The sequence below is a fragment of the Amblyomma mixtum genome, chromosome 5 (assembly GCF_055824585.1).
Source record: "Amblyomma mixtum isolate Tamu chromosome 5, ASM5582458v1, whole genome shotgun sequence".
NCBI lineage: Eukaryota > Metazoa > Arthropoda > Arachnida > Ixodida > Ixodidae > Amblyomma > Amblyomma mixtum.
Genome location: NC_143016.1, coordinates 184736285 through 184754854, shown reverse-complemented (window position 1 = coordinate 184754854; position 18570 = coordinate 184736285). Strand labels below are relative to the sequence as shown.

At 48.8% G+C, this 18570-nt stretch overlaps 1 protein-coding gene across 1 annotated transcript; it reads right to left on the bottom strand.

The window, feature by feature from the left end:
• Positions 1-752: 752 nt before the first annotated feature.
• LOC149345095 (microtubule-actin cross-linking factor 1, isoforms 6/7-like) lies at positions 753-8214 on the bottom strand. Its single transcript, XM_089547363.1, has 2 exons — positions 8166-8214; positions 753-3112 (listed from the first exon to the last, which is right to left on the bottom strand). Exons 1-2 carry the CDS (start codon positions 8212-8214, stop codon positions 753-755), a joined length of 2409 nt encoding a protein of 802 aa, XP_089403489.1.
• Positions 8215-18570: the final 10356 nt, after the last annotated feature.

The window sequence follows — 18570 nt, the reverse complement described above, 5'->3', positions numbered from 1 at the left end:
AAGAGCAGCCTATGCCGCACAAGGCCTACCGGTGAGAGCAGCTGCCATCGCAGGGCAGTGGCGCATCGCTTAATCGCTGCACCACTGCGCCAGGAGGGATGCGAGGACTCCCAGGGATCTATGAATGTGAAGTACAGAATGACCGATTCTGGACACATTACGCTATGACGTCACCCTTAAGGCGGAGCTTAAGTGTGGCCTCCAATTATTTTCGAGGTATCAGCGCAAAGAAAATATTGCGCGATGCACGTCAATGCTAAAAAGCAGAAAGTTGGGCAAGTTGGTTGATATGCATACTGAAAAAATTGCGCAGATAGCGCTCGTTCTTGTCTTTGCTTTGTCCTCGTTTTTTCTGCGCAATTTTTTCAGTATGCTAAAAAGTTTAATTTGCGCACCGGGTATTGTAACGGCATACGACCTTCGCAACCAAGAGCGCGCTGCGGTATACAAATAAAGAAGAGGCGCGGCGCGAGCGCGAGGGGAGAGCGCGCGGCGCTAGCGCGTGAAGCAGAGAACAGAGGGGAATCGCCGCGCCGGTTATGTCTGAGTCTCCTGTGTCTGAGTCTCTGTGCCTTTCTCTGCGCGGGCCCGCCGTCCCGTAACATTTGGTGGCAGCGGTGGGATTAAAAGCACGAGAACAATGTCAACAACCAACTTTTAAAAAGCTAGCGTCAACAACAACAAAAGAACATAAGTAGTGAGGTGGACCCTGCTTATAAGGGTGGCGCTTCTTCTTCTCTGGAGGTGTGCATTCACTTCCATCGCTCGCGCTGTTGCTTGACTTCGCCATCCTTGGTGCTCGATGCTGGCCGTCGTGGTGTCGGGATCTTGGTCTGAGAGGATCCGCTGGGTGTGCGTTGGCGTGTCGCCGAAGGCGTTCTTCCCTGGCTGTGGTAACCGTCAATGCTGTCCGCAGACAGGTCGCTGTTGGCACGGCTTGGCGGCCGGCTTGAAGGTCGGCTTGAGGGCCGGCTTGATGGCCGGCTTCTAGGTGTTGCAAGGCGGGTCACTAGCAGCTGACCAGAGCCGTCACTGAGCTCGTCGTCGCCGACAATGCGCTGCTGCTGCTGCTGGCTCAGGGGGACGCTGCGCTCCGTCTTTTCTCGCACCTTGGTGATGGGTCCCGCCCGCGAGAAGGCCTTGGGCTTGAAGGGCGTCATGGACTGGCTGACGCCTTCGGCCAGAATGAACTGCTCGCGCAGCTCCAGGTTGGTGCGCCCCTTGGCTCGGCAGGGATCGTTTTTGACGAGGAACTCGTCGAGGGCAACCCAGCCGCCGCCCACACGCACCATGACCGTGCTACGCAAGATGCGCACCAGGCGCAGCTTCTGAGATTCGCCAAACCGGTATTTGCCCTCGCCCACTTGGAACACCTTGAAGCGGTGGACGCAGGTGCACTTGGCCACTTGCCGTTGAACTTCGTCCTGGATCTTCTCGGCCTCCGTGAGGGGCTTGTTCTGCTTCGCACCATGAACCAAGCAATCTCGATCAGGACGAAGGGTGTCTATGTACTCCTTGTGGTCAATGTAGCCATCACCATTTCGGTCAAAAATGTCGGCCACCCTTTCCATCTCGAGTCTGCTTGTCGGGAATTTCGACTTGAGGATGCCATCAATGAAATCCTCCTTGGTCACTTTCCCGTCATTGTCTTTGTCGATCTTGCGGAACAGGTCCATCACACGAGACTTCTTGTTGTTCATCCAGCCCAGGAACCTCCTGCGCCACTCATCAAAGTCGAAGTTCTTGATGCTCTCCAACTCCTGCAGGTACTTGAGGTGTTCCAGCAGTCGGCGCTGGCGCTCCATGGCCAATAGCCAGACATGCTGCCACTTGTCCAGTAGCTCCCGCGCACGGGGGTGGCGGATCTCTGGCTCTGCGGCAGCGTGCCCACGCGTGGGTGTGGATGTCCGGGGCGTACTCTGAGAAGCTGCGTGGGGCGTGCGTCGGTCGTGGCGTTGCTGTGATGGGCGGTCCTTGGTGCCAGCCGCAGCTGAGCCAGCAGGCGGCTGACGCTTGCTGGCAAACGCCTTGGAGATGCGGTCCACATCGGCCTGCCGCTGGGACATGTCATCCATGAACCGCCGGTGGTCTTCGAGCAGGCGCTCTGTAGCGGGCACTTCGTCCGGCAGTGGTTGGGCCTCCAGGGTCATGAGGCTGGCCTCAGCTGCCAGCAGCCAGCGCAGCAGCTCCTCGAGCAGCTCGAGCACGTCACGCAGAGAGCGCAGGTGTTCGGCCAGCTTCTGCTCCCGCTGGCGCGCCCACAGGGACACCTCCTCCCAGCGCGACTGGATTATGGTCACCCAGTGCCTGATCACCGCCACGGCATCCGGGTGGCACCGGGACAGGATCTCCTGGGCCAGTGCTATCGTGCTTTCCTTGTTGTGCTCCTGCTGCTCCATCTCGCGCATGAACTGCTGGTGCTCCTCCATCTGCTGCCGTGTGGTGGCTTCGTCCTCGGGCAGCGGACCCGCAAATCGCAGCTTCATCTCTGCGTCCGACAGCCACTCCAGCAGCATGTGCACTGCCTTGTGCAGCTGCTCTGCCTGGCGGAGGGCCTCTTCGAGCTTGCGCTGCTTGCTGTCCGAGAGCTTAGAGACGGACTCCCACTTGGACTCGAGTGCGGACATCTGGGTGCGGATGCTGGCCGCATCGTCGGCACTGGCCGTCTTGAGCAGCTCGCTGGCCGTGCGCTGCACTGACTCCAGGTTGGCCGAGCGGCTCTTCAGCTCCGTTTGGAAGCTCCTGTGCTGTTCGACGAGGTTGTTGACCGTGTCGAGGTCTCCGTGCAGCAGCTGGTCTGCCTGCAGGGAGGTCAGGGCGCGGTCCAGCCAGTCGATGAGTGCCTGCACTGCATCCTTGAACTGGCCCGAGAAGAGCAACGCTTCCTCCAACTTCCGCTGCCTGTCCACCGACTTGTTGCACAGGGCGTTCCACTTGGCCTTGAGCTCGTCGCTCATGCGCTGCAGCACCGGCTGGTCCGGCTTGGGGCATCGCTCACGCAGGAGCCGCCCCTGGCGCAAGCAGGCATCGTACGCTGGCTGCTTGGCCCCCAGGGCGCGCTGGAACTCCCGGTGCCGTGCCAGCAGGCGCCGGATCTTCTCGGGGTCTTGGACTCAGCATCACCGGTTGCGTCTTTGCAGCATGAAAAACCATCTCACCACACTCCAGCGCCGGCGGTCCTATCATGGGACGCATTTAACTCTGGGCCCACCCTGACCTGCGCGGAGCTCGCCTCTCTGAAGACCTTGCTGCTCGAGCATCGCAGTTGCCTTGCTCTAAGTGCCAGTGAACTCGGGTGCACTTCCTGGGCCCAACACCGGATAAACACCGAAAACCGTGGGCCTATTCATCACCAACCTCGCCGTGTCGCGCCAGCTGAACGGAGAGTCATTCAGCAGCACGTATGCGACATGCTTGACCAGGGAATCATCGCCCCTTCTTGTAGCCCTTGGTCCTCCCCTGTCGTCCTTGTGCGCAAGAAGGATGGAACACTCCGCTTCTGCGTAGATTACCGCAAGTTGAACGCTATCACTCGTCTCGACGTGTACCCGCTGCCCCGCCTCGACGATGCACTTGACCGCCTGAAGGGGGCCCGTTATTTTTCCACCCTAGATCTGCTCTCGGGCTACTGGCAGGTGCCTGTTCACCCCGATGATGTGGAAAAGACAGCATTCGTGACTCCCGACGGCCTCTACCAATTCAACCGTATGCCGTTCGGTCTCTCAAATGCTCCAGCCACCTTTCAGCGCCTCATGGACCGCGTCTTAGGCCATATGAAGTGGACTATGGCGCTGGTCTACCTGGATGACGTCATTGTCTATGCGGACACGTTTGATGAACACCAAAGGCGACTCAAACTCGTCCTCGAAGCCCTTACCTCTGCTGGGCTTCGCTTAAAACCAAAGAAATGTTTCTTCGGTTTCGCAGAGGTCACGTACTTGGGTCACGTTGTGAGCCGGCATGGCATCCGTCCCGACCCGGAGAAGCTAAAAGCGCTTACGGCTTACGAAGCTCCCACCACTGCCAAGGAGCTCAAAAGTTTCCCCGGATTTGCTTCATACTTCCGTCGTTTTATACCCAACTTTCCCATGCGAAGCGCTCCGTTGACCGCCCTACTGAAGAAGAATGCAGCGTGGAGTTGGACACCGGCCCAACAGCTCGCGTTCCTTGACGTCAAGCACGCGCTCCTCGAGCCTCCTACGTTGGCCCATTACAACGAATCGGCCCCCATCGTCCTCCACACGGATGCCAGCCAAGATGGGCTCGGCGCTGTCCTTCTGCAGGAAGACGAGTCTGGTGACCATAAAGTCCTAGCTTATGCCAGCCGCCAGCTTTCCGACGTTGAGCGCCGCCGCCACTCTTCAGAACTCGAGTGCCTCGCCGTTGTCTGGGCCGTCGAGAAGTTCCGTCCCTACTTGTACGGCCGTCACTTTACCATCGTCACGGACAATAGCGCTCTGACTTGGCTGCAGTCTGCCAAACACTTAAATGCCAAGATTGCACGCTGGTCCCTGCAACTTCAAGAGTATGATTTCACCATAGTGCATCGGCGCGGCTCTGCACATCAGGATGCCGATTTCCTTTCTCGCCAGCCTTGCTCCGTGACAGCTTTGACGGACCTCAGGACTGCGCAAGCGCAAGATCCCGACGTTGCTGCCATAATCCACTCCCTTGGCACCGCCGTCGGCGCAGGTCTCCGCAAACTGCGCCGGGTCTATCAAATGAAGGATAACCTCTTGTGTCATGTGAAGTGGTCCCGTGGTCGACCACCCGTGTGGTTGCCAGTTGTGCCGGCAACACTGCGGTCGCAAATCTTGCGCGGCCTACACGACGCTCCCACGGCTGGTCACCTTGGTCGCAGCAAAACCTACGCACGAGTGACGGAGCGCTTTTGGTGGCCTAATATGTCCAGAGACGTCAAGGAACACGTGGCGTCCTGCCAGACGTGCCAGTTCAGGAAGTCATCCACACGAGTAACCAAGCCACCCACGCAGGCGTTTTCGCCGCCGAGTTCACCTTTCGAACTGGTTGGACTGGATCATTTGGGCCCGTTCCCGAAGACACGCTTGAATTGAAGAAAATAGCGCCAGAGCATGCAGACCACGAAAAGACAAGGACGAGACACAAAGCGCTTTGTGTCTCGTCCTTGTCTTTTCGTGGTCTGCATGCTCTGGCGCTATTTTCTTCAATTCAAGTATGCACCAACTCGCCCAAGAAGAAGTGTTAACGAAGACACGCGCCGGCAACCGGTATATTCTGGTTGCGGTCGACTACTTCTCCAAGTGGGTCGAAGCACTGCCCGTTCCCGACACGTCGTCCGCTCATGCCGTCTTGTTTGTGGAACAACATCTTGTTCTTCGGCATGGTGTGCCACACCGCCTCATCACGGACCGCGGGAGCTGCTTTATGTCCCAAGAATTTGAGCGTGCCCTCCGCTCCTTCGGCATTGCGCATTCCACTACATCCGTCAATCATCCCCAGTGCAATGGCCTCGTGGAGCGTGTCAACCGCACCCTTACGGATATACTCGCCTCCTACGTCGCTCCGTCCCACACAAACTGGGATCGTTTTGTTTCTACTGCAGCTTTTGCACTCAACACTGCGGCTCAAGAAACAACGCATGTCACGCCTTTCTCAGTCGTCTATGGCAGAACGCCCTCCATCCCTCTCGACGCGCAGTTGAGCCTTCGCCATCCTACTGCGTCACCGACTGACTGCGCCCAACGACTTCGTTCCGCCCGCCTCGACGCTCAGCGCAACCTTCTCACGGCCCATGCGCGTGCGCAAGTGGCCAATGCTGCAGCACCACCACCTCCCTCCTTTCGGTCCGGTGACTTGGTCCTCGTTCGCCGCACCATCCGCGCGACTGGCCGTGCCGCGAAGCTCTTGCCCCGATTCCGCGGCCCTTACCGTGTAGTTGCACGGCTCGGCCCCGTTACGTACCGTCTAGAAGACCTCCCCGAGCTTCGACCACGCGGTGTACACCACATTTTTCCGGAACATGTCTCCAACATGAAGAGCTATGTCTCCGGCACCCACCGTGATCCCGACTTGGCTCCCACGTCCTCCCTAGTGCCGCCCTCCCGTACCAGCACCAGGCCTCCCTTCCTGAATGCCGCCCCTTAAGTGGAGCGCTGCTCCGTGAACGCAATCCCAAGTCCCGCGGTGCGAGAAGCCCTCGCACTTTTCGTACGGCGAGGAGTCGCCTACAAGCAGCCCCGGGATCTACCGGGACCGTCTCGTGTCAGACGACACTGTCATCACGACGTGACGATGCCTCCTGCGCACCAAGCTGCGCCGGTGAAAAGAACCTCAGCCCGGGCTCATCGGGACGAGTTCGATGCCGCCTGCAAAGCGAAGCACGCGCTAGGGGACACCAGCGGTGTCTTCCCCCTCTTATCTTGGAGACCGGAAGAGACTCTTATCTTCCACCTCTTCCCCCCCCCCCCCCCCCCCCCCCCCCCCCGGTGGAAAGATGTAACGGCATACGACCTTCGCAACCAAGAGCGCGTTGCGGTATACAAATAAAGAAGAGGCGCGGCGCGAGCGCGAGGGGAGAGCGCGCGGCGCTAGCGCGTGAAGCAGAGAACAAAGGGGAATCGCCGCGCCGGTTATGTCTGAGTCTCCTGTGTCTGAGTCTCTGTGCCTTTCTCTGCGCGGGCCCGCCGTCCCGTAACAGTATAGAGCAATATATTTTTAGGTTACTCGATCGAAGCGCTAGTTTCGTGCATTATCTGAATAATTTTTTTAGCCACTATCCCGGCAATGGTGACCGCATTAATTGGAGGAATGCAATAACGGCCGTGGTATATAGCAGGCAAAAAAAAAAAATAAAAAATCTGGATCATGCATGATCCGACGGTAGGAGTTTTTTGATGTTTTACAAAATAAATATATTAATGGATGCTTCATGCATGTACAAGTAAAATTTACTTTGCACGCAAAGGGAGCAATCACTGCTATTTCCTTTACGTAACGCGGCAGAACAGTTTCAGCGCGGAAGCATGGTATTTGGTTATTTAAGATCGTGTGGCTTCATAAACAAATGGGGAGCGTCAGTGCATAGCACAGAACCCTAAGCAATTGCAACCAATCGTCCACAGCACCAAACGGCTCGCCACAGAACGAGGAATTAATCTGACAGACGGGCCGTTCGTTCTTTGTAGCCGCATTCAGCTCCGCTAACTTTGTCGCAGGCAAATCGCGGCCTCTGCTGGCCGATCTTTTGCTGACATCGCTGGCATGGTACGCATTCACTATCGTCGAGCATTCGATGAGTGGGCGAAAAACGACAAAACAGGCGCTGCCAGTCGACTTCATCGTTTAGACGTTTGCGACAGCAGTGTGGAGTCGGTTAGTAAGTACTACGTACAACGCATACATACGCAACAATTCTGGACAAAACCATCTTTGTGCGGAGAGCCGTTTATGAACGGTTTTTTCATATCAGGTTACATTTCACTATGACAATCAATATATATCTGCAGAGCAGCCGACAGCAGCCTTGTATTTTTTTTCTATTAATGTTTTGGCTATCGTCAAAAGCATTCCCTGTTAAGATGGATGGAATTTACAGGGTGTCCAACCGGAATTTTTTCGGGTTGGGTTGGGTTCACGCCCTTCGGGTTCAGTTCCGGGTTCGGCTCCGGAGCGACATTCCGTTCCGGTTCAAGTATCGTCGAACCGGTGGAAACGGCTTCAAAGGGTTAAGACCAAAAAATTCTGAACGTAGATTGTTTTTAAACAGCCTTGTTTTGCTCAGTACATGAAACAAAAACTGCAATACTTGCTAAATGCGACATATTTTGTCTTTACCATCTTTAATTTACTGTCCGAGGCAAAAAGATACAAATTTACGCAGGAGCCCCGAAATCAAATGAGCTCTAAATTAGTGTACACCGGCTATGTACACACTAGAATCTATATGATGAGGTAGTACATAAGGAGAAAAGCTGATAGATTTTGCATCCCCTTCAGCTTCAGCAGTCTTCTGAAGCTCGCGTGATTCGGGAAGTTCTCCTGCGTACAGTTGACACAACCAGTGCCGCCTCTGCCCTGGCGGTCCCCTGACGGAGCGCATTGTCAGCAACGTCTCGACTGCTACACGTGCTGCTCGCACCGCTGGCACTTCATGTCAGCACGCGCCGCAATGCTCGCGGGCGCACAAAAGTGCTGCGGCCGCTTGCTGTGAGTCAGCTCTCCCCTGGCGGTCATCGGAGCTGCTGCTGCTCGCACCGCTGGCACTCTCTCTTTCGTTGTGAGCACGCGCCGTCGTGCTCACGGGCACACAAAAGAGGTGTTGCCGCTCGCTGTGAGTCATGGCTGGAATTCCGCGACTCACCTCGCACCAGGTGCGCCCCGAAACCAGCGCGGTTCCCTGCGCACCGCGACGGTGGCGCACCGGCGAGGGTCAACATCGAGGACAAGCTGCACCCCGTGCATGCAGCGCCGCCTTTTGGGTGCCTTTCTTCTGGCGCGGGCATTTGATTGTAAACCACAGCACCGGTCACACGCTCCTGCTCACCCGAAAATTCTTTCGGAACCACCAATAAATCACACATTTCACATGTCAAAGGCCATAACAGACGCTCACTCCGGTATCGACGAGGCGCCTGACGACCCGATCAACGAATTTTCGGTCGTTCACCGCCGTGTTTGGGCCGTATCAAGTCAATTATCATGTCATCTTCGCTATCAGACGAACTTGACAGCAGTGTATCAATAGCGGCAACCATCCGTATTCTGTGCTCCATCGCGTGAGTATGTGCGCAGACACGAGCAGGATAGTATGGGCCACCGTGTAAGGCTAAAGGCGGCTTGTCCGCAGCACGCGTCAAGCAATGCTTGCCAGGATTGCAGCCTTGCGAACCGCCGATTTTCCGGGTCGGGGCAACGAAAAACTGACCCTGTAGGGTGCGCTTCCGGTGATCACGTAACGAAACACGTAAAGCGTAACACGTAAAGAAATCCTTATAATTTGGCCAACAAACCTCCATGCACCGAACTGCTCAGCCACCCAACGAAATTAAGTATTTTGCAAAGAGGGCCGCGCCAAAAAAAAAGAAAGGTATTTACCTCGAATTCCACGTCTTAAATGATCTTGTCATTTTCTTGCGATACACATTTCGTCATTACGGTACCGGCTTTTTCGTCAACAATTTGCTTCACAGAGCGGACCTGATCAGCTAGAAGTTCTTTTTTCAAGTTTGTGCAGCGAAAAAAAAATTCACTGTCCACCGTTTCTTCGAACCTACATCTCTGAGCGTACTGCCGCGACAGAAAGAAATGCGAACAGCGCGGTGCCTAGGCTCTCGGTTGTTGGAATTTATTTTCGTCACTCTTATACTTGGCTCGCAACACAAATACGCTAGAGACATCCGTGATACAATAATGTACCACTCTAGCGTCTTTTTGTTACTACCCAGGTAAAAGCGCATTGAAGATAAATTCCGACTGCGCGGCGGCTGGGCGCCGTGCTGTTTGCATTTCTTTCTAGCGCTCCTGTACATTTTGCTAATCCTCTGAAACTCGTCAGCGTTCAAGCACGAGGGAGAAAGCTAGCGACTGCGCAAACATATTTGCAGGCCGGCAAACACGTGCAAAGTACGTGCAGAACTGGCTTTTTTTTTTTTCAGGAAAAAGCGCGCTGCTCGCGCAGCTACTCCGTTTCTGCAGGCGACATGCCTAGCGCATCACCGATCGACCGTGGGCGCTTTTCCGAGGTTTTTAAAGCACTTTTTCGATTGATCGCAAACAAAGAGCATCTAAAAAGCTGACTGCGTAACCAGTAAACAAATCTAGCCAAGTCTCCTTTACTAAATATGAAAGCCTGCAAAAAGTTATGAGCCGGAACTACAGAAAGGACAGTATAAAAATCAAAAATACAGTTTACTCGAAACTGGATGAACGTTACCATCTGAAGTAAACAATCATATGCCTAAACATGTTTCCCTCGATTAAAAATGGTTTGCCATTCAGGTTTTATGCCAACAGGGATCAATACGCAACGCAGAGCTCTATTTTAGCGTTTCAACAGTGTACACGAAAAAGCGCAGAGCCGCAACTCCAGCCTGTTTTCGGTAAAGAAACGTCAATGCAACTTCTAGCAAAAAAACAAAAAAGGCGTGAGGTACGCACGCTAGACACCCCACAGCAGCGAACGTAAACAACCGTTGGATAGTGGATCCGCTTCGAACTTGGCCGGCTGTCCATCCAGTTCGCGGCCGGCGTTATTGCGACCGGGTGAGAATAACGGAAATCCAAGCCAAAGCGTTATTGCGACCCGGTGGAAATAACGAAAAGCCAGCCCAAAGCGTTATTTTCACCCATGGATTGCCTTGGCTTCGTTTATTGTTGTCGGACGGGTTTTGAGCCGCCGTTTTTGCATCGTTTGCTTGTTTGGTCAGCCTCTGTCCACGCCTGGACGTGTGATTTCGGGGTCGCGCTTCGATTTTAGGCGGTGTAGTAAAGTTTCCTATGGTCATGCATCCTATGGCATTTTCCTATGGCATTTTGCATCATTCCCACCGTGTATATGTGACCTTGACTTTTGCGTGACGCGTTGTGATCGCTGGATTCGTTGTGAAAGGACTCTTCTGTGCTTGCGTTGTTTGGGTGCTCGCGCTTGTGCAGTGCCTTCGAGGACGCTCCACCTTTCTCCGGAAAGTCTTGTTATAATTAATCGACATGAATATGTGCGCTCATTTGTTTCGAGCATTCAACCTGATTTGCGCAGAGGATATGCATGTTAATAATGTGAATTCAGTACAACGTGGGGCCAGGATCATAAATACGATCCAGGCACGGTGGTTTTGCAGTCCCTGAGGCATTCGTCAGTTGAAGCGAGCAGTGGTTCCGTATCTACAAGGTCGTCCACCCGTAGCACGCTAGTGCGTGGCCTCACTCTAGAGGGCCACTGTCCGGCACGGCCGCTCATCGCAGCCAAGTGGCGCAGGAGAAGTTGGACCTGGACGTGGTGCTTCACGTCATCTACCACTTCGCTTCGATGCGCGGCCGTGTCGTGCGCAGTGGCCCTCCAGAGTGGGGCCACGCACTAGCGTGTTCGTTCTAAGAGTGGACGACCCTGTACATTCTAGACGAAGGGCAGGAGTTTTCAAAATGCACCAGGTGAATATTGCCCACGTGCTATAACTGGTAAATTGCGCGGGGATTGTGCAAATGTTGAAGATGCTCTGCCTCGTTCAAAGTTCCCTGGAATCGTTTACCTTGCGACGATTAATTCGGTCTACGTAGGGGGAGACAGCTAGCAACATACCCAGGCGGCTGAAAGAGCATCGCAGTGATGTCGGCAGGAATCGAACAGCTGCTGTGGCAGAACATGCACAAACAGGGCGCGAAATTGCTATGGGAGAATGTGGAAATCTTTGCCACTGAAAGAAATTTGTAAGTGTGGCTGCACCTGGAATCCTTTATAATATAGATGATGCTGAAGACAGTCATCAGAACAAAGGGAAACAAACCTTCACCAGGCTTATGCAAAGTCATTGCCCTGATTAGTTAAGGAGCTGCTTTTTCATGACCGGTCCTTCATTTTGGACGAGCAATCTGTTAGGGTTCTTAAATGTCAATCAATGTGTTCGACATGGTCAGTGACCAAAGTTTCATTCTACTATTAAGGCAAAATGGAAACCACGACAAAGTGTGCCTTATGCACCGAAGCTAACAGCAGTTGTGCCCTAAGCCCACAATATATTCCACAATTAACATCAAAAAGGTGGCCTGAATCCTTAATTGTTTTGTACCACTTCTCTCAAGCGGTCTTGCCTGAATCCACGCACATTTTGTGTTAGGAAGCATGGGTGTCAGAAAAGACATTCCAGACAATTGGTGTACTGCAGTGGTGTTCTGTGGGAATACTTAATTCTGTCAGTAGGTAATGCTAGATGGCGTGGCAATGGAGTATACCCCTCCCCCTTTAAGACACATTCATTTACCTATGAGATTGAACGTCTTTTAAGAGATTATGGTACCGGTTATAATAGCACAGACATGATGGCACGTGAACAACTTTCATAACTGGCTTGTCTTTTGAATTTCTTATTGAATTGCACTATTGCTTTGCATTGAAGCCATATATACTAATAATGATTCATTTCTTCCTGTGTACAGTGCTTCAGCCAGGAAATAAATTGATTGGTTGCAGCTCATTTCCCATGTTTTCATTCTTTCTTTGTGTGCTTAAACTACTCGAACTGATATGATATACTTTCTTCAATTCTAAGCCAACTTTCTCAATAATAACTCACCTTGTAAGCAATGCATATAATCAGAAGTAATTTACAAGGCACAATTCATTTGTCCGTAGGTGTCGCAAATACTCAAAATCGGCAACTTGGTATTGGTTAGCAGCAAGGAAAACCTTTTTTCATTGTAATAAATCTTGCTACTGTGCAGATATTTGTGTATGTTGCTGTTGAAATGAGGTCCTCGACGTGAGCATGGTCGGCCGTAATTTCATGGCACTTTGTGCACTGCCAACTTCGTGCTTCTGCTAACAAGGTTTTTTGAAGTGCTATTCAAAGAGCTGGGATCGTGTATTGTTGGGACCAGCTTAGCGAGAACCACTGGAACTTGCAGAAGCACAATGAGTCCTTCAATTGGGGCTATTTGATCTTGCAGTGTAATGATCATTTTAATGTTGGATAGCTGTAATTCAGCTCTTGCTGTCTTATTAATATGAGTGGTAGACACCTTTGACCATGCCCCGAAATCTCAACTTTACAATCCAGAGGTATGGACACGTTATACAAAAAGTGTTTCAAATTGTGCTCCTAGGTATTACATGTTTCGAGAAAATTTTTTACCAGTTTTGGCATTGGCAGAGCAGCAAAGGCGGGTATTAAATTTGAATCAAAATAGTTATTTTACCACACATTCTAAAATTGTCTGCAATTCTAGTTAAAATTTGGGAGTGATATTAGGATGGCAAGATGTTTTTAACATTTCAAATGCCCTTTTTTTGATGCCAAATTTGTCAAAACAATATTGATATTTATTTTGCTTTACTATAAATTTTTCTTTCTTTTTACCATTCAATTTCAACACTACAGAGAGTCTTGTTTTCTGTTTTACAACTTCTATTTCTTTCCTCTGGTGCACTGATTTTCAGCGTTTCACGAGCACTATAATGAGCTCTATATTTCATCACGTAATGACCACATGTTTAAAGTCTGTTCTCGCATGTCATATGTTCATTTTATCCACACACCAGTAACGACTGGAACTACTTTTTTGCCTTTGTCACTGTGATCGTCAATAACATCGCCTTCAAGAAAGCTGCAACTGATTTGTTCTGTTAATAATTTGTTCTGTTCACCCATTTCTCTAAATAATGCCCTTGAGCCTTGAGAGTGAATAAGTAAGGTGATGGAACGAAATATTTTAACGCATAATTTCTTTAAATTCAAATTGAATTTTCTTTTCGTGCAAAGAGAGAGCAGCCACAAAAAGCTACTGCTGTCAGTGGCTTGACAAAGTGACCCAACAGGTGATGACAAATGCAGTGTATATACCGAAACACTGAATGAAAAGCATGGGCAAGCCGCCATGGTGGCTTAGTAGTTGTGGTGCTCAGCTGCTGACCTGAAAGATGTGGGCCTGGTCCCGGTCTTGTTGGCCTCATTTCAATGAAGGCGCAATGCTAGAGGCCTTTTGTACTGTGCGATGTTGGTGCACGTTAAAGAACCCCAAGTGGTCGAAATTATCCACAGCCCACCACTACGGCGTCCTCATAGTCTGAGTCACTTTGGGACGTACGATAAACCGCATAAAACCATGGTCTCATTCTATGTGGTCGTAAACTGCACTCACATACCCATTACAGCATACTGAACAGCAGAACAAAAGCAAGTGGTCAACTGTCCTATATACGATACAAAAAAGAAGTAGGCGAATGAGCAGCATTATTTAAAGACGTGGGGTGAAGCAGCAAATCATCCATTTAATTTACACAAAGGGAAGAAAGTTGATATATGGCAACCGCCAAGCTAAAGAATAGACAGGCACTCCAACATAATCACCAGTAAACAAAATATATTAAGAGGAAAACGAGGTCCCAGGAAAGTTTGTTTGACACTTCAGATGTAACGGCAGCGCAAACACCCACATTCAAATTAAGGAACACACGCATACATGGATGCTGCAACAGCCACATGTGTGTCTGAGAGAGATAGAAACAGATTTATTATGATGCAACATGAAGCGCCGTGGATATCTTGTGCCAGGGTCACCAAAGCCATCTGGTCCATGTCAGCTTGTCCGATGCTATGGGTAATGCTGTAATTGAAAGTCAGTGGGGTTCAGCTTAACTTAAGGACAGCGCAGTGAGCTATGGAAAGAAAAATTATAGGTGTAACGTTAAGAGATCGGAAGAGGGCGGAGTGGGTGAGGGAACAAACGCGCGTTAATGATATCCTAGTCGAAATCAAGAGGAAGAAATGGGCTTGGGCAGGGCATGTAATGTGAAGGCAAGATAACCGCTGCTCCTTAAGGGTAATAGAGTGCATTCCAAGAGAAGGCAAACAGATAGCAGGGGGCTGCACAAAGTTAGGTGGGCGGATGAGATTAAGAAGTTTGCTGGGGTACGGTGCCCGCAACTGTGCACAGGACAGGGTTAACTGGAGAGAGACATGAGAGAGGCCTTTGCCCTGCAGTGGGCGTAGTCAGGCTGATGATGATGATGATGATTATGGGGCAGAAAAGAGGGCACGTTCCTGATTAGCATAGGGATGATAGCAAATGGGGCATGCAGGGGGAAGCTCTGAGATGGTAGACAAAAAAATTGCCAGGGGTGAGGGGTGTATCTTAAGAGGATGCACTGAAGAGAACGAAGTTGGGGGTTGGTGAGAGGTTTGTCAGGAACAAGAAGGCTGCAAAAGAGATCCTCTTATGTTGTCACAAGATTATTTTGTGCCTTCATGCGAATGTGTGTGCTTGTGCTGCAGTTGCATCTGAAGTATTTCAGAAGCATTTCTTAGACTTAGAGTTGTTTTAATGCATACAAAGCATTATCATCATTGTTACTGTTATTATTAATTAAACAAAAAACCCTGCAAAGGTGTCGCAGATTAACCCCCTTCACGGAAGAGATAAGGTCTCTCAATGCACTGATGGTTTGCTGAATAATCCATCATAAAAAGCTGATAATTTCAATCAATATTTCAGGCTTGCAACAAGAATGGCAGTAACACAACACAACACCACTGCTTTAACATACATTCTGAGGCTCTCGACTCGAAGGGGGATCTGTCCAAGTTAGTGCACTTTTAGGCGAAATATGCCCACTTCATTCCTACCATGGTATCATCATGTTCTTGCAAACATTCCGTTCTTTTTGACTGAAGGGTTTCAGGAAAATTCTGTCATATGATTTGATAAGCTTTGATATAGGCCACTATTAAAGGGAAGGCAAAATATGCATTGAGAACTACTGACCAATTTACCTGTCATTGACCCCATCCCAAATACTAGAAAAATTCCTATTTGAATGCATGACAAAATTTTTTAACATTCTCTGTTTTTTTTAATCATCAGGAACGCGATATTACAAGAAGGGGCATTGCATTAATTCTTGACAAATTTGCAGCTGAGCTGTATTCGTCATTTGACAAATTGTTTAACTGCACTTTTTTTCTCAGTGTTCAGAAAATCTTTGATGTGATGAAACATAGGATTTTACCAAGCAAACTGTACCTGCTTGGCTTTTGAGCTCTGTTTTTCGCTATCCTTGAGAATTTTTTGTATAGTCGTTCATTATTAAATTAAATAACCAAACTGAACCTGGTGGTAAACTGCCAATATATAGAGGCTGGTAAACTGCTGGATTCTATTTTATCTTCCATACTCTTTAAAAAAATTTAATCACTAGTGGCTTCAGCTCGATAACTTCAGGTGCTTGGTCTTCCAGTGCATGGACAGCGCAGTTTTGCCCACAGATCAAGTACACTTTGAGACAGCAATGCATTAGTTGCAGGAAAACATAAATTATATGCTTAAATCATTTTCTGACAATGGAATTTCAGCTAACGCACAAAAAAAAATGATCTCTTTCAGGAATATTTCAAAGGCTAACGATAGAGTGGTATTTTACTTAATCGCGGTTCTCTCTCCTGCAGCTGAAATTCAATGGAATATGTGAACTGAATTAAATATTATAGCATATTCTCTTATACTATAGTGGTAGCTTAGCTTATTATGGTATGTTTGTGTCACATTACGGAAGATTCTGTGGTTGCTTTTTAATGTGAAATTCTCGACTCAAGTATCCATGAGAAAAAAAAAATATTAGAACTCAGATATGATACTCTTAGATAAGGTATTACAATATTTGTTTCAATTCCTTCATGTTTTCCATGTGGGCAATAAAGCTTGAAGAATGTTTCAAATGTGTTTTGAATAGCTGTCTTATGTCACCAAGTGTTCGCATTTTCCTGTTTCTAGGTCTTTCCATAGTCTTTTTTACAAACAGACATTACTCATCACCATTTTTAGATATGAAACTTTTCAACAAAATTCACTTCCCATCGAAAGTTGCGGAACCACAAAATTTAGCTAGGTACAGGAAGGCAGCACACTGGCATATATGTACCTGACAGCTTTGGTGGATCACACAAAGAGCTCTTTACTGTACCATCTGTGCACAACCTAAGGGGCAGCTGAAGCTGCTGTATTATTCTTCAGTGTTTTGCTGCATTACCACGAGCAGTTTTCTGGCAGTGAAAAAGATGTGTGTGTGTGTGTGCGTGCAGGTTAAATGAAAGTGCCTTTCCAAGATGGCATCTTGGGAAAGAACATAAATAAGGTGAGGCTGACAATGTATAATCGCGGCACAATAGAATCTATGTCATGAAAAGGAATTCTACTTTATAGCACACTTCTTGCAATATCACACTCTCATTATTGATACACTAGGATCAGAATGACTAACATTTCAAAAAGAAAAAAAAATTAATCTGTATTTGTTGTACCTGTAATAATTGTTTCTTGTAGCTTTTGCTTGTTTTGATTCTTTTGCTTCCGGTAGGAGTAATTGCACAGTTTGCCCTTATGTATCTACAATTGTCAGGCTGTTCGTAATCTTTAATTTAATATTGTGTGAATGGAAGAAAAACAGCTAAGAGGTCTGTTACACTGTCAGGCATTCATTCATGCCTTTTCAAAAATGTGTGGGCAGAATGAGTGCAGTACATTTTATTTGTTCTGCTCAGTAAATAACCTGATTTGAAACTTTGCAAGGATTGTTCTGAACATATGGTATGTTCTTCCATGCTTCACCTTCAATGGGGTAAAATGTGTGCTTTACACAATTTTCTTGCCTCAGCAGCTTTGGTAACAACTAAAGTCAAGAGCTTTCAACCTGACATCTGAACAATAAGCAAATTATTTCTACTTCTATTTAATAAGAAAAGTTCAGCTTTGTGATGACCAAGTAACCATATGACACATGTCCCACATTGCAGTTCTAATCCCTACTGTATCTCTCTGCTTGATGAAAATGCCATCATACCTTTCAATGAAAATTAAGTGGGTCTTGTACTGATATTGCACTTACTTGAAGGAGCTTTAAACCTTTTTTTCTACAGTCATGAAGACAGTAGATAAGCTATAGTTCAGGTGAATATAATTTGCTTTCACTGGGCAATTGCCATCTGGATTTACATACGTGCAAGGGAAACATCCTAAACTGAGAATTTGACATAGTTGCAGCTGATATGAACTAATATCGCTCAGCCTCAACCAGAAATCTGTTGGCCACAGTTTCAAATTAAGAATCATAGCTGTTTGCTAATATATGATGCCACACCTTCTCTTGCAAAGCAGCTTCACTGTTCGAGCTGGAACCAAGTGAAACTGTGTAATCAAAACTGAAGTGTGCCTGAAATATCATTGAAAATAGTTCTAGTTAATGACATAATAAAAGCCAAATGTTTGTCCTAGTCAATAGCAGGTCAACTTCACAAGCATGGCAGATTTCGAGTGATCACCAGCTATGGAAACCACAGGGTTGTGTGTGATCTCAGCAGGGGTCAGTTGGGATTTGTCAGACTAAACTGTCTACATTTTCAGTTGATACCAGTCAAAAACCTGCATGTATTGCAGCTGTGTTAAGGCTTCTGCTGTAATCTTTCTGTACAAGGTGTGTCCCAGCTGGGATTAGTTCTTTTATAAGGAATTAACAGCTCTTAAAGGGATCTGCTTTTACACTGGCTGAGCTTGAAAAACAGTAGTAGGGAATGAAGTGTGTATATACTTTAGTGACCGCAGCGGGAACTGCTCGAGGAGAGAGCTGGGTATGCACTCATAGGCGTGGCTGCGAGTGCACCTGGCCCGTGCAGTTTCGCCCATTTGGGCACCCCAAACTCAGTGCACTGCAGCCGAGAGAATCACAATTTGAGAAATCTAAAAACTGATGCGGATATTATGGTCAGCTATAATAAGGGGTATTACTGTAACTGGTAAAAAGTTAAATATTATATATTAATTTACAAGCCTGCGGGTTAAATAAATATCTTAGCTGTATTTAATCTATATAAAAAATTGCCACATCTTCAG

Coding starts and splice junctions, on each gene's coding strand:
- LOC149345095 (XM_089547363.1), bottom strand. CDS start 8,214: ATGACCGCCAGGGGAGAGCTGACTCACAGCAAGCGGCCGCAGCACTTT. Junction 3,113..8,165: donor CAAGCGGCCGCAGCACTTTT/GTGCGCCCGCGA, acceptor GGTGATGCTGAG/TCCAAGACCCCGAGAAGATC.